The sequence below is a fragment of the Anabrus simplex genome, chromosome 1, assembly GCF_040414725.1.
Source record: "Anabrus simplex isolate iqAnaSimp1 chromosome 1, ASM4041472v1, whole genome shotgun sequence".
Classification (NCBI taxonomy): Eukaryota; Metazoa; Arthropoda; class Insecta; order Orthoptera; family Tettigoniidae; genus Anabrus; species Anabrus simplex.
Window position 1 is genome coordinate 1675760306 of NC_090265.1, and position 16179 is coordinate 1675776484.

The following is a 16179-nucleotide window of genomic DNA, read 5'->3' on the forward strand; positions in this document are numbered from 1 at the left end:
TGGTGTTCATTACTCTCAGGCCGCGAATGCAAGACAGCCTTTTATTTTTCACGAGATTCTGAGAAAAAGACGTTGTATATGCGGTATATCACTCCAGAGGCTTCTCTGGCAAACATTTCAGTCTCTTCTTCAAATGGTGTTAGCTAACCTAACCGTATATGTATCATGAAAATATTTCAAACGCGTGTAGAGAATACGGAAAAATGAAGTTATTAACTCATAATAAAATTTACTTGGGAATAAATAGCCTTTCTGAAATTTAACTAGATGTGACAAAATATAAACTATCCTCTGAAATCAGTGATTTACTCTGCAATATCTTGAGGTGTATCACATTCTTACTTAATTTCAGTATACAACATTAAAATTAAGAAGAGATAGTTTACTTCAGACTTTATTTTTAACAAGTTAATAACTGCTATTGACCACATTATTTATGCATTTATTACAAAAATGTGTTATCCTCTTTCATTTCGAATTTTCTATACAGAACAGCAGTCGACGGGTATTACTAATCGACTCCATCATCACCTTCGAATGTCTACTAGAGCGCTCGCAAATGCACATAGTGAGAAAACTATACCGTACCGAAGATGATCGGCTGCATTTTGTGGCAAACGTTTCAGTTTTCTTATTCAAACAACGACACCTATCCTAACTTAACCGTACTATATGTATGATGAAAACATAGTTCCAGCGCTAGTAGGAAAATTATAACATTCTCGCTATAAATTTACATGATAACAGCCTTTCTGTAATTTAACCAAACGCAAGATAACATAAGCTAAGCTCTGAAATCAATGATGCACTCTGCCATACATTGAGATGTATCCCATTCTTACTTAATTGCAGTACTTAGCATTAAAATTAAGAGTTCGTTTATTCAGCCTTTATTTTTAACGAGTTAATAACTGCTCAACAAATTAATCTAAAAAGCCACCTAATCGATACTTTATTTCTTTTGCCTTTGGCAAACTTAAAAATACATTAACAAACACAGTACATGTTTCGACCACTTAGTGGTCATCCTCAGCTGTATATAAAAAAAAACTTAGATGATAACATTTACTGTGTTTGTTAATGTATTTTTAAGTTTGCCAAAGGCAAAAGAAATAAAGTATCGATTAGGTGGCTTTTTAGATTAATTTGTTGATTAAACTCATCGATACGGCCATGAAGTGGACAGCTTGCAATTAATAACTGCTATCGGACACGTTATTTACGCACTTATTAAGAGAACATGTTCTCTTTCATTTTGAATTTTCTTTACGGAACAGGGTATTACTAATTGAACTAGACATTGCCTTCAAATGTCGACGAGAGAGCTCGCTAGTGGACACAGCGAGGAAACGATACCAAAGGTAATCGATCGCACGCAACATAATCGCTGGGGTGCATAAATATCTACTGTCCTACTGCCTGTAGGGGTGAAGTACAGTGGGGACTTCGAGGGCTCTGGGACCGCTACGGTAGCTGTGAAGGCCCTTCAGGAACTCTGAAAAGTGGTGGCAAAAGGGGCTCTGGTTAAGACGCAGCAGGTCGTTACGCTATTTAGGTTCCAAAATGGGTAAAAAATAAATAAGAAAATAAATGCAATGTTAATTTTAATCTTATACCAGTTGTATAGTATTATTAGAAGTAATTTCACATACTGTATATGAGTTGACTATGGAAGTACAGGAGATATTATAAGTAGAATTTTGTAAACAATATAAATTTATTAAGGTGAAGTGTGTGCTTAATAGAAAAAATTGTTAGCGTAAATTGTATAATATTGTATTCTAGGAAAATGTTCTTTTTCTCTTGTTAATTTAAAATTTAGTGCTTGACAATAATGTATTTTAGTGTACCATTTGCCACCGAGATAGACACATCATTTGCAAATAAAGATATTTTGATTTGACATCGGTAACGGAAAAAATCGTGCACGCTTAATCACTCGTAATAACGAATGCGCCAGTGATAGGGCTCTCGTTGTAACTGAAGGTTAATACACAGTATATAGGACTTTTGAAGGGACAGAAAAAACTTGTCGTTATAATGGGGTTCTCGTTATATGCCGTACTCGCTACAGCGGACTTCTACTGTATTCATATTCTGGGTATGCAACACTAAACACATCTTCACGCTTGATGTTATACAAGTATTGTAAAATGAAGAAATGAATTATTTGAAGAGTAACATGAAGGGATGATGAACAAGTTGTTTAAATTTATGTTTAAAAGGTAAACTTGACCCATTCATTGTTCTTCCATACATTATGACTCGACCTGAGAGCTGTATGAAAATGCATATCTTTACTGAACTGGCATATATCTCAACCAAATCTTGGGGTTTGATGAATCTCTTCAAATTAAAGGCATGCAACAAATTTTTATAGTGCCTGTTTGAGCATATCTGGACACATGATCTAGAGGTAAGAGAGATATCCCTGGGAGAAGCTGAACAGGCAATCAAGAAAATGCATTCTGGCCGAACAGGCAATCAAGAAAATGCATTCTGGAAGAGCAGATTGATGTGATACAAGTGACCACTGACAAGATCATAGCTGCTAGCAGTCTTGGAATGTGTTGGACAGAAAGAGCAATCAAAGGAGATCAGAGAGAAAAAATTATCCAAGGAATGGGGAAGAGGATAGATGCTACTAATATTTAAGAAAGTTGACAAAAAAGAAAATTTGAAAAACACTAGTGTGTTCATCCAAAGTGAAACAGGAATTCCATCAAGAGTAAGTTACAAGAAGCACTGAAAGAAGAGTCTGATACAAAGATGACTGATGCTGAGCTTCACAATTTACTTAGTAAGAGCAAGAAACACAAGAATGAGATTTTATTAGAGTATTTCTTCATTATGAAAGAAATAGCAAGCTGAGGTGACAGTGATGACTCTCTTTTCCAGTTACTGTTGGCATAGGTGACTCAGGAAACATTATAATTCTATATGGGGCTAGAAATCTAAGGGCGCTATTCATAGTTGTGATTAGTCTGGACTAAGGCAGTACCAACTATGGCCCAATGTTTTCCTTATTCATAGACTTATTTTTACATTAGGCAGTAGCAACTATGGCCCAATGTTTTCCTTATTCATAGACTTATTTTTACATTAATCCAAGCACGATCCAGCCTTAGCCTGGACTTACTTTAGTCCCAGTCCACAGTAGTTTAGTAGAGGACTATCTTCATTAACATCGAGGTCGTACCTGAAGTAGTATTAGTGCACGAAATACAAGAGATGAGAAGACGTAAGGAATAAGATCAATTACACTGCCTGATAAAATAATTGAAGCACCCAGAAGAAAGGGTCGGATGTCAATGTAAGTTAGTATGTATTCATGATTAGATTTAAGTTGCAATTCGTTATGACTGGCAGAATGGCCACCAGAGTACATTTGTGTTGTTCATGTTTAGTATTGTTACGAGGCCTGGTAGAGTATGTATGGGGTGTGAACAGCGCCAGATGTCAATGTCAAGTGAAGTGACCGAATGAATTATTTTATGATGCATATTATCATTATTCCTTATTACTGTGCAATTATTTCCCTTTTTCTTAATAAATCCCACATAATTAATCTAATTACTAAAATTCAGCTAGTTGTTGGATCAAAATAATAAAAAAAGGATCTTCCAGCTACATATAAAAAAATGATGTAGGCCTAAATCCTGGCTGTCTTATTTTATTCTATTTTTACTATAAAACAAAAGGAAGATAATTTACCTGCACTGCCTTCTGAATCATGCCGTTCGCGTTCCCTGGATTTTAACTTACTGGTGGTATCATACAGCCGAAACTCAATGTCAGGGACCAGCTGCACTGCTCGACGATAGAACTGAATTGCTTCATACAATTTTCCACTTTGCTCATGTTCAACTCCTTTCAGAAACAAGTTTTTTGCCTAGAAAAGGATTATAAAGTTGGCATTAGATAAAAGAATGAAACTGGCTTAGTGGAATACGTACAGCTTTTTAAATACCAGACAATTTGAAAATAACCAAATGAAATCAAATAAGATTGACTTTTAATCTTTCCTGCCTTCAACTGTATGTAATATCCATTACGACTGCAACACGAAACCTTTATGGAATAAGAAGCGTAACCACGTGTCTTGGGACTTGTTTCGACATATTGGGTCGATGAGATTTATGTGCAAATTTGTTGCACGAGTTTAACATTGGGCATAGCGTAAAGTTGTAAGGCAAGGGGGAATATATTAAACTTCAAAACAAAATTTTGCACCGGGGACTACAGTCACTTCAAGATGAAGAAAGCAGACAACCATCACAAGAGTTAATAATGAAGTCTTAAAACCATCCACACATCATTGCTGGTGAATTTGTACAGGAGTTAAATGTTTTAATTTTCCACTATCAACAGTAAATGTGGCCAGTAAGAAAGAACACTGGACAATTGGGTATTGTGGGTGCTCCAGGACCAGCAGTGAGTGGGATCAGATACGAGTTGCAGAATGTCATTCTATGTGATTTAATCTCCTACCTCCCATTTTCACACCAGGCAAATGCTGGGGCTGTACCTTAATTAAGGCCACGGCCGCTTCCTTCCAACTCCTAGGCCTTTCCTAACCCATCGTCGCCATAAGGCCTTTCTGTGTCGGTGCGACGTAAAGCAAAAAAAAAAAAAACAATCTCTCCTACCAATGTAAATAAGATTTGCTTTGTAAAATTTAGGATTAGTTGTTTGGCTTTGTGACATACAGAGTTTGCAGTGATAAGCTCACTTTGTGTTTCAGTGATGGAAGTTATGATTCTGCTGTGTTCATAACAGAGTTTATGATGGCCGGGCTGAGTGGCTCAGAAGGTTAAGGTTGAGGCACTGGTCTTCTGACCCCAACTTAGTGTAAGGGCACACAGGAAGCGGTGCGGCGCGGGGTGGTCCGGGCCGGTCCGGGGCGGTATGAACAAGTACGTACTGAGCTATGGGACTGCACAAACAAACAGCGACTTGAAGCGAGCCGGAGCGGAGCGGCGCGACGTGGCGCGGGCTAACTTGGAACAGTCGAGTTTGTTTTCTTGAGGCGGGTAGACGCGGGCTGCACGTTGTACCATGGACGGCGAACTACTTATTAACGAGGTATTTGCTAGACCGCCTATTTAGCAATCGAGGCACAAGCATTATCGCAACAGAGGTGTGATTGAGAAGATGTGGGATGAAATAGGAAGAGCAATGAATACAAGTAAGTACCTAGCTATATTTCGTAAAACAACACAGAATACTGGTATGGTTATATAATGTTGATGTTAGACTATTTCTAAAGACATTCTTTTCAATTCAATTCAGTTCAGTTCTATTCTAACTACTATAGTTTATGAAATAATAAAGTTAACCACACTTTTAGACACTATACTCTCCTTTCAAAAGTCTTTGTGTTTTTAAATAGTTGGCAAATTTATCTCTGATCTCCTGTGCTCGAGATGTGTATCAGTTATTTCTCCAATGTTTGTGTAGAGTTGTGTCTTCTCTGAACACGGGGTCATTTTCACCATCTTTGTCCCTCACAACATTGTGGAGAACAAAAGCACACTTTATTATTGTTATAGCGTGGGGTACTGTCGTTTCAATGTCTTCCTGAAGAATGCGACATTTAGAGTACAGTATGTCAAAGGCACAATCAATACACCTCCGAGCTCATGACAGTCGATAATTGAAGGTTTGTTTTGCAGGAGTCAGATCATTCCGCGCAAATGGTTTCAGCACGTACGTTTTCAATGGATATGCTTCATCTGCAATGAGAACGTATGGTAATATTTTGAAAGAAGTAGGAAGTTCGCAGACTGGGGGCATGTTGAAAGTGCTGTTTTCGAGGCTTGCATATAGTGAAGAAGCAGCAAACGTACCGCCGTTATTCTGGCTACCTTTCGCACCTACGTCAATGGCTAAGAATTTGTATTCCAGATCAGACACACCTTGCAGGACTACTGAGAAAAACCTTTTTTTAGTTATAGAATTTCGATCCAGAATGTGGAGGACATTTTATTCTGCAGTGCTTTCCATCAAGTGCTCCTACACAATTTGGTAAGTTCCATAAGTCCCAAAACCCCGCTCTTGATTGCTTTAATTATTCAGTAATGGCCACGGGCATGTGATCTTCCACTAGGTTTTTCCAGAGTAATTTGCACGAATCTATCGCAATAGACTTCATGCTTCAATATCCCATTCAGAAGGAATAAGCCAGCATTTAAAATGAAACACCTGTGGCTAAATACCTAAAACAAAATCAAATTAATATATTAGCAACAATAGTTGTAATTTATCTAAATATATGTAAAAAAAAAAAAACATTTGGTAGATTTTACAGCAACAGGGTGACAGCAATTGCCGTTTCCCTTAAAAATAAAATAAGTTATGAAATTAAATAAAACACTAAGTGAGAAGGACCTCCAACACTGCCAGTTCTAAAGATAAAATCTATCTATACTACATAGTATAAAAATGGGGGTAGTGTCTGTTACTCTTTTACTGAAACCCGGCTTGACCTCCTATACCAAGCTACCCCATTAACTCAGAAAACAAGTTTGTTTCAGAAATTTTTACTTTTTTCAGAGGTTGAAGCTCGAAGTAAATGGAAGAACATTAGAGATCATTACAGAACAGAATTGGAAAATACGATGAAATACAAATCTGGTGATGCCGACGGTAAAAAGCAACTTTCGACCTGGCAACTTTTGAGTTGCTCTACTTTTTGAAAGATGAGATGAATCCAAGTACAACATCTGGAAACCTGAACCCGTCTCCTACGATTTCATCCCCGTCTACCAACGACATGAACTTCGATGAACTTGATGATAGCGGCGATGGTACGCTGTCACAAAAACAGGACGGTGTGGAGGAGGTAGAAGGCGAGTGTTCGACTGTTTCATCACGTTCTGAAACTCCCACCCTAGCTCAAGTTTTGGTTCTCAAAATCCCCGTAAGAGGAAAGTAAATGTGCAAGATGTCATAGCAAAGAAAATGTTACTGGTTGAAGAGCAAAAAGTTGAACTCCTTAAAATATTAATGAACAATGTGAAGATTATCACTTTTTAATGAACTTGCTGCCTCTTTTTTAAAAATATGTTCACCTTTAGAAAAGTTAACAATGAGAAATAAAATTACGCAGCTGTTCATTGATGCGAAAATGGCTAAATCACATCATGGTGGTGCTTTTGGAACATTTCATTACATCGACGAAGGACATATACCTTCTAACTATGACACTCCACAACAGCAGTGGTAAAATATAAAGAGATATCAGTTCAGCTTAAGCCACGAAGGAGAGCGGACGCATGAGTAGAGAGCTCGGGAGTGGGAGTAAGGAGTGAGTACTGAGTGCAGGAAGCTTGCGAGGAGTTTGACAACAATGATTGGAGTAGATCAATACAGGGCGGCTATTGGAGGATGGCAGAGGAGAATCAAGAAAGAAGAAGTAAAATCAGGTGGGTGTAAAGTGGATTTGGTAATCAAAGGAGAAGTAGTGTTAACAGCGGCGGTGGTTGTAATGTTGCTACTGATTGGAGGTGTAGAGCCGAACCCAGGCCCGACATCTAGTGGAAATGAAGGATGGGAAGACATAGAAGAATTCAAAAAATGGGTAAAAGAGACGGTGGTAAAAGTGTGCCCCTTTGAGCAAATTAAGAATATGATCCAAGAACAAACCAGGGAGTTTGGAAAAATGAAGTTATGGCTGCGAGAAATGACGGACGATATAACATCACAAGTGAGAAAGAACGACGAGGAAGTGGCAATATTAAGAGAAAGAATAGGACGACTGGAAGAGGAGACGTTGAAATTGAAAGCGGAAGTGAATGCCAATACATTGAATCGCAGGAAGAAGTGCTTATTTATTTATGGGGTGCCTGAGGAGGTGAGAGAAGACAAAGTACGTATAATTTACAAAGTAGTCGACTTAATACAAGGGAAATTGAAACTTAACCTTAGCGAAGTGGACATAGATGACGTACAGAGAGTGGGAAGAACTAGGGGCAACAGGCCTATCAAAGTAGAACTGTTTTCTACGTTGATGGCTGATGCTGTGATAGGCAATGCGAGTAACATGCAGAGAGAAAAAATATGGATCAGGAGAGACGTGGGATGGGAGGCTATTAGGAATGAGAAAATACTCAGAAAACACAAGATACGTGCGATAAATCAAGGACTGAGAGCTATTATTAAAGGACAAGAGCTAGTGGTATCAGGCAGAAATTAGAAGAGGAACTGGTCTGTGAATAGACTGCTGGACTTAGAAATGAAGATTAAAAAAGACGAAGAAAAAATGAGCAGTGCAACGAGAGGTGGGGAAGTGAGGAGAGATAACAGTAACAGTGTAATGTGTGAAGAGGGTCAGAGGGAGGCGCCAAGTGAAAATGTAACCATTAACAGTGAAGAAGTTCAGGAAGAGGCGACATGTGAAAGGGTGACCATAAGCAGTGAAGAAGAAAGGCAGGGGAGTGAAAGCAGTGAAGTAAGGGAAGTGACGGGTAAAATGGTGACGTCAGAGGCAACCGGAGGATGTCTCAATAGGAGCTGGGAAAGAGGCAAGGGCAGAAGATTAACGGAGATGATGGGAGCTGAAGGTGGAGGCAAAAGAACACAACAAAGTGTAGATGGTGATGAAGTGGTGGCCAAAAGAGGTGGCAGAGAAACAGGAAGGTATAGAAAACTGACAGACATGTGGGATTCAGGGAGAAATGAGAAGTAAAAAGAAGAAGTAAAAAGAACAATTTTTTTTTTTTTTTTTTTTTTTTGCTATTTGCTTTACGTCGCGCCGACACAGATAGGTCTTATGGCGACAATGGGATAAAAGAACAATAGTATAGGGAGTAGTGAAAATAAAGATTGTTAGATATAAGAATGTAGTGTTGAGGAATGAGTGTTTGGTATTTGTAGGTGAAGATGAAGTGATATTTTGAAGGTTGTGATAGTGTATGAGTGTGTGGTATTTGTAGATGGAGATTTATTTGATGGTAGACGAGTGTGTGCTAGGGCTGAAATGTGGTGTTGGAAGTAGAGGTGGTATATGTTGAAATGTGGTGTTGGAAAGGTATAGAGAAGTGGTGGTGCACTCATGAGTAAGTTGTATTTAATGTGATGGTATATGAGTGGATGGTATTTGTAGATGTTGAAATGTGGTGTTGGAAAAGTATGAAGATGTAGTAATGTAATTTGGCTATTTGTAAATTTTGGTTTGGTGCAAGATGGAGTTTTCGGTAGGTAATTAAGTGTGTTTATGGTTTGTTATGATGGGTAATAGGATGAGTATGAGTGTATGGTAAATTGAGTATGGTAGATGAGTGTGTGCTAGAGATGAAAGGTGGTGTTGGAAATAGAGGTGGTATATGTTGAAATGTGGTGTTGGAAAGGTATGAGAAGTAATGGTGCACTCATGAGTAAGTTGTAAATGAAGGTGGTTTGGTATTCAATGTGATATGAAATTTGGAGATGGAGAAGTGGTGGTACTTTTCAATGGCAGATTTTAAGTGTTGAGAGGGACGAGAACTGAGAAGTGGTGTTTGTTTAAGTGTTGAGAGGGATGTGAATAGAGAATTGGTGTTTGTTTGTAAACTTTGGTTTGGTGGACGTGATGACAAATGGATGGTGGACGTTTAATTATTGCTATATTATGTGAGTGTTAAGTGATGATGTATTGGTATTAAATTGCAGTAGAGACGGTAATTTATTGCTGAAATGTGGAGATGGAGAAAGGTGGTATATGTAATGGCAGAATTTAAGTGTTAAGAGGGATGAGAATTGAGAATTGGTGTTTGTTTGTTAACTTTGGTTTGGTGGACGTGATGACAAATTTCAGGTGGAGTATGGCTTGGTATTTAAATTGATTAAGCATGGCTGACAAGGATAAACTTGCAACGTGAGCATACGTGAGCATGAATACGCAATGGCAGAATGTAACGTAAGTCTGGACTCAGCAACCTAGAGTGGGTCAAGTAAAATAAGGTAGGAGGAATGGAATGTGCAAGAGTTTGCGTGTCTAGTTAAGAGAGGCATGAAGGTCTTTGACATTCTTAATACTGCTGATTTTATTTCAACTTTATTATGTCCTTTAATTATGTTTATTTAAACTTCACATTCTGGGAAGACAACAGGAATATTCAGCAAAGACGTTGGACGTGGCATGAAAGGGCCGAGGATGACTACCGTGGTGACCCTCACTTTGGGGGTTACGTTTCCGGAGTATCTGAGGAATTTCATGGCATGTCCATGGAGTACGTTTGATTTTTTTCTTTCTTATTAACATTGTTTTGTTTGCTCATTTTTGTTCTCTGCGTGTTTTATTTTCTTTTCTTTTTTCTGTACAGTATGTAGAGTTTGAAAGAGTGAATTTTGGCATGAGCTGAACATGTTATTTTTCTCATTTAAAGGATCAAATGGGTATTATTACTGTAGATCTAGAGAAAAAATAATAAAAAAATATCAATAAATATCAATATAAAGAGATATCGACATTGAAACAGTTTGTGTTTTACACTGTCTTTCAAAAATATTTCCTGATAGGATCTTTAATTCTGATTTAATTTGTTTTATAAAATGTCATGGCCCCAATACATTTAGTATATTTTAAAAATCATGTACTCTAACCTTCATTTACCACCTCTACCAGCTCATTTATTTTCAAATGCAAAAGTAATGCTGATATAAGCCATATGAAACTGACTTACCTCGGACAAACAACTAGTCTCTCCTCTGGACCGATAGGTTTTCTCCAGTTGGTTGGTTGTTTTTCCAGATCGTGTTTAACTTTGCTAAGGATATAATCAAATGTTGATATTGACATTCTTGTGTAACGTAAAAAGTGTTCCTCGTGCCTTCTTAAATCTGGAAATAAGTGATGATACTCTCCATGAACAGCTCTCCTCAAACACACTTCATTCACTCACCCTCTCCTCCGCGTTGTTTCAAAATTGTCAATTTTAAAAAGTTATTTTCACAGAGGATACTTGTACGTGCAGCTTTGGGCAGTGCCATGTTGTCGATTACCGCCTGTATGATATCGCGTCCTGTGTGTGCAATACCCGCGCAGACGACGCGCCGCCCCGGCCCGGCACGCCCCGAGCCGCTTCCTGTGTGTCCTTACACTTACCAGGTCTGATCCTCGCTCGGTCCAGTGGTATTTGAAGGTGCTCAAATACACCCATGTGTTAGTAGATTTACTGGCACATAAAAGAACTCCTGCAGGACTAAATTCCGGCACCTCTGCGTCTCCGAAAACCATGATAGTAGTTAGTGAGATGTAAAGCAAATAACATTATTACTATTATTATATATATATATATAATTCGCTGGGGCCATCAAGGACCACGTTAAGTCTTGTTGCATTTGACACTGAACTTGGCCTTCTTTAGAGCCCAAATTTCCCTCATTCTTTGTGAGTGGGCCTGCTTACGCTCCTCTGTCCAAGGGGCACCGTGTCTTCTCTTCGGTTGCTCGTCTCGGTTTAGCCCGTTCGTCAATATTTTCTTGCGGAAGAGATCTCTGTTAGAGGCATCTTCAGCTGAGATATGTAGCATTTGCAGGTCTTCTTTGGTATTTCTAAACCAGGGAATTGTGGTTTTGGGGTTTGAATCAAAAAAGTGAAAGATTTCTTTAGTTAACTTTCTTCCGTCCATTCTTTTCAGATGACCGTAAAATCGTGCCCGTCTTTTTCTGATTGTGTCGGTAATTTTCTCTATTTTGCTGTAGACTTCCTTGTTGGGTCTCTTTTGATGGATTCCATTTCTGTACTTTGATCCCAAGATTCCTCTCACAATTTTGCGTTCTCTTTTCTCCAGTTTTTTAAGGAGTCCTTTGTTGGCATTTAGAGACAGGGTTTCAGCTGCATATAGAACTAATGGCTTCAGAATTGTTTCATAGTGACGTATCTTGGTGTTTTGGGAAAGGCATTTTTTGTTGTAGATTGTGCAGGATGTTTGGTAGGCTATTTCCAGTTTGCGTACTCGCTCCTGAAGTGCTTCTCTGTCCAGTCCATTTTTCATGATGATCTCACCTAGGTATTTGAATTTGTCTACTCGGGTGATGTCCCCGTATTTTGTATGGAGTTTTGGAGGAGCCTCTTTGATGTTAGTCATTACTTCTGTTTTCTCAAACGATATCTGCAAACCAGTTTGTTCGGCAATTTCCTTTAAAATTTCAACTTGAGCTCTAGCGGTTTCTATGTCGGTTGAGAGAACAGCAATATCATCGGCAAATGCTAAGCAGTCTGTTGCGATCCCCTTGGATTTGGTTCCTATTCTCAATGGACTGTAGTTGGTTTCCTGTAATCTCACCCGCCAGGTTCTGATGATCTTTTCAAGAACACAGTTGAAGAGCATCGGGGATAGCCCATCACCTTGTCGGACTACTGTTTTGATGTCAAAGGAATGCGAGAGACATCCGTGGAACTTCACCTTGGATTTTGTATCGGTCAGGGTGGCTCTAATTAATGCCAGCAGTTTCAAATCAACTCCAAATTCATTTAAGATGTTTAGCAGGACTTTCCGGTCAATGGAGTCGTACGCTTTCTTAAAGTCCACAAAGACAGACACATACTGCTTGGACCTTAGTGTACAATATCTGATGATCGTTTTCAGATTTTGGATCTGTTCAGCTGTTGAGCGACCTTTTCTGAACCCTCCTTGGTATTCACCTATTTGATGTTCGACTTGTGCTTCCAAACGCTCCAGGATGGCAAGTGATAGAATTTTGTAAGTCACGGGTAGCAAAGATATTCCTCTGTAGTTGTTGATGTTCTTCATGCTGCCTTTTTTGTGTAATGGATGGATCAAAGCTATTTTCCAATCTTCGGGTAGGGTCTCCTTGTTCCAAATTTCTTCTATTTGCTTTTGCAAGATATCAAGTGATTCTTCTGGGGCATATTTCCATAGTTCTGCTACTACTGAGTCTTCCCCCGGCGCTTTGTTATTTTTGAGACGGGCAATGTGGCGCTTGATTTCATCTCTGTCGGGTGGTCTGGAATCTGGGTATCTGAGTAAGGGTTCCTTGGTCTCAATGGGGCTTTGTGGTTTAGAGCAATTAAGTAAATTCTTGAAGTAGTCTGCCAAAATGCTGCAATTTTCTTCATTTGACGTCGCCAGTGTGCCGTCCGTTTGCTCAAAGCATAGAGATGGTGGTTTATAGCCAGTGAGTTTGCGTTTGAAGGCCCTGTAGTACTCTCTGCTTTCATTCTTCCAAATGTTTTGTTCTATCTTTTCAATGAGAGATTTTTCGTATTTACGTTTCTCAGTTCTGAACACCCTAGCTGCTTGGGCACGTTGGGTTTTGTAGGTTTCCCAATCATTTTCTGATTTCGTAGAGTTGTACTGTTTCCACGCATTGAGTCTTTCTTGGAGGACTGATTCGCAGGTACTATTCCACCAGGCATGCTTTTTGCTTCTCTTGATTTCTGCGACGTCTTTGGCGGCCTCAACAAGGAAACTTTTGGAAGATAGGAAAACTTAAAAGGGTCCACCTTTTCAATACAAAATGTTATAGTTTATTTATAACATATATTTGCACTTGGAACTAGTTTCGACGCTGTTTGGCGTCATCATCAGCCAAAATGTGGGAAATAGGCTAGCATTTAGGCATTTATATTACACAAGGCGTTACATTAAACAATACACATCTTACAAGGAGATAAAAACAGGGACGAATATAGAAACAAATGAATCGTTGAGAAAGCAAAAGTTATACATATTAAAAAATAACCTTAACCACACATCTTGCAGTGCGAAAATATTTGTCTTGAATGATTCCTGAATACAAAACACACGCGCACACATTTCTGAAGAGCCAGCAGGCAGGAAAAAGTAAAGTGAAACCTTAAGAGTTTTTCTATGTTCCGACTAACTAATGAAGTCTCCCTTGAGTTCCTGATAAACATACACAACAGGCGATTCTCCTTCACTCTCAACAATAGCTATAAAGACCAATGGTAAATTTCATTCAAATATTGTGCAGAGACGTGAAAGCATGATCTTGAACATGATATAACTCCTTCATTTAACCCAATTTTTTACACAAGGTGTTACATTAAACAATACACATCTTACGAGGAGATAAAAACAGGGACGAATGTAGAAACAAATGCATCGTTGAGAAAGCAAAAGTTATACATATTAAAAATAAGCTTAACCACACAACTTGCAGTGCGAAAATATTTGCCTTGAATGATTCCTGAATACAAAATGCACGCGCACACACTTCTAAAGAGCCAGCAAGCAGGAAAAAGTAAGGTGAAACCTTAAGAGTTCTTCTGAGAAGAGTTCATCATTCTTTCTATGTTCAATACGGACAAAAATGAAATTCTTAGGTTTAAAAGGAGACTTTTGGCGTTGTTAAAGTCACAGTCATTTGGTCTAGCCTTCTCCTGGAACTCCTCGACCCTTTGCCGAAGTTTATCATTGTCGAAGCGTGTGATCTGTTTGGTTGTCTTCCTTGTGTTTGCGGGAATTGGTTTGAATTTGATAAGAGACATATAATGATCTGAGGCCACATTGATGCATTTCTTTACCTTGACATTCATAATCTCAGGGCTGTTTCTCCTGGAGATCGCAACATGATCAATTTGGAACTCTCCGAGAGCTTGGACGGGAGAACGCCAAGTCATTTGCTTTCTGGGTAGATGGCGAAAGTGGGTCGACATGACCTGCAGGTTGTGATTTTCGCAAATGGTCACCAGTCTTTTGCCGTTGGGATTGGTTCTTTTGTGAGCAGGGTAATTTCCTATAACTTTCTTGTACTTCTGCTCACGACCTAGTTGGGCATTGAAGTCACCCAAAAGAAGCCTGACATGGTGGTTGGGGATTTTGTTCAATTTTTCATCCAGTAGGTCCCAGAAATTATCAACTTCGTCTGGATCAGATTTGTTCTTATTGTTTGTAGGAGCATGTGCGTTAACTAGGGCGTAGGTTTTGTTCGCGCATTTAATTGTGAGTATAGACAATCTGTCATTCACAGGTTCGGAATTTGCAACTGATTTAAGGATCTTGGTTCTAACAGCAAATGCGGTTCCAAGCATCACAGCTCCATTGAGGATTCCTCTTTGCGCTTTGCTCTTGAAAAATCGGTAGCCTTCAGATTAAAAAATCTCTTCATCTGGGTACCTTGTTTCCTGTAGTTGTAAAAGGATGGGTACCCGTCCTAAGCAAAGTCAAGTCACAAAGCATGATGGCACAACATTTCAAGAAACATACCCCAGGGGGTAAATCTTCAGATAAATCCCTCGTCGTGAACGCCACGGCGCACGAGTCTCGTTCGGATTCTGGGGGAGACTCAACATCATGCAAGAGACGAGTCGGAGCGTCTCGGTGTACGCCGAAGAGTCAAAAACTCAGGCCAAAATCTAAAACATTATTATTATTATTATTATTATTATTATTATTATTATTATTATTAGAGTTTATGATGTTGCTGAGTGCTTATTTGTTTGTTGTACTCCAATTTCATTGTCAGGCAGGCAGGTAATGGACATGGATACAAAACAGCAAGTGTTTCTGAACCACAAGTCAGCTCCTGAGAATGGCTCTGCAGAAGGGATTGAAATAATTTCAATAATGTAATAGCTGTGCTGGCCCTGCGGTGTAGGGGTAGCAAGCCTGCCTCTTATCCAGAGGCCCCAGGCTTGATCCCCATCTAGGTCAGGGATTTTTACCTGATTCTGAGAGGTAGTTCGAGGTCTACTCAGCCTATGTGATTACAATTGAGGAGCTATCTGACGGTAAGATAGCAGCCCCGGTCTAGAAATCCAAGAATAATGGCCAAGGGGACTCGTGCTGACCACGACGCCTCGTAATCTGCAGGCCTTTGGCCTGAGCAGCAGACGCTTGGTAGGCCAATACAGTTTAGGGATGTTGTGCCATGGGGCTTGGTTTTAGATGTCAGTTTAGTTCCATCAACCCTTAACTACTCAGCTACCATGATAAGAACATTTTAACTCATTGTTAAAATTTTTTAAGAAGGTAATATACATCTATTTTTATTTTCATGAATTACTGTCACACTGCTACATGGCTAAAAGCAACAGGAAACTACAGCCGTAACTAACTCCCAAGGAATTGCAGCTCACTCTGTATCAACGAATGATGTACTGATGATGGCTTCCTCTCAAGTAAAATATTCCGGAGGTAAAATAGATCCCCAGTCTGATCTCTGGGTGGGGAATACACAAGAGGGGGCAATCATCAGTAGAGACGGGAA

At 39.2% G+C, this 16179-nt stretch overlaps 1 protein-coding gene across 2 annotated transcripts in view; it reads right to left on the bottom strand.

The window, feature by feature from the left end:
* The window catches only part of LOC136858678 (F-box only protein 9), a 178926-nt gene that overhangs the window by 104925 nt on the left and 57822 nt on the right, over positions 1-16179 (bottom strand). For both annotated transcript variants that reach the window (XM_067138399.2, XM_067138398.2), the window contains exon 4: positions 3715-3892. In XM_067138399.2, coding sequence (XP_066994500.2) covers positions 3715-3892 — 178 coding nt within the window. The remainder of the gene's footprint in view (positions 1-3714; positions 3893-16179) is intronic.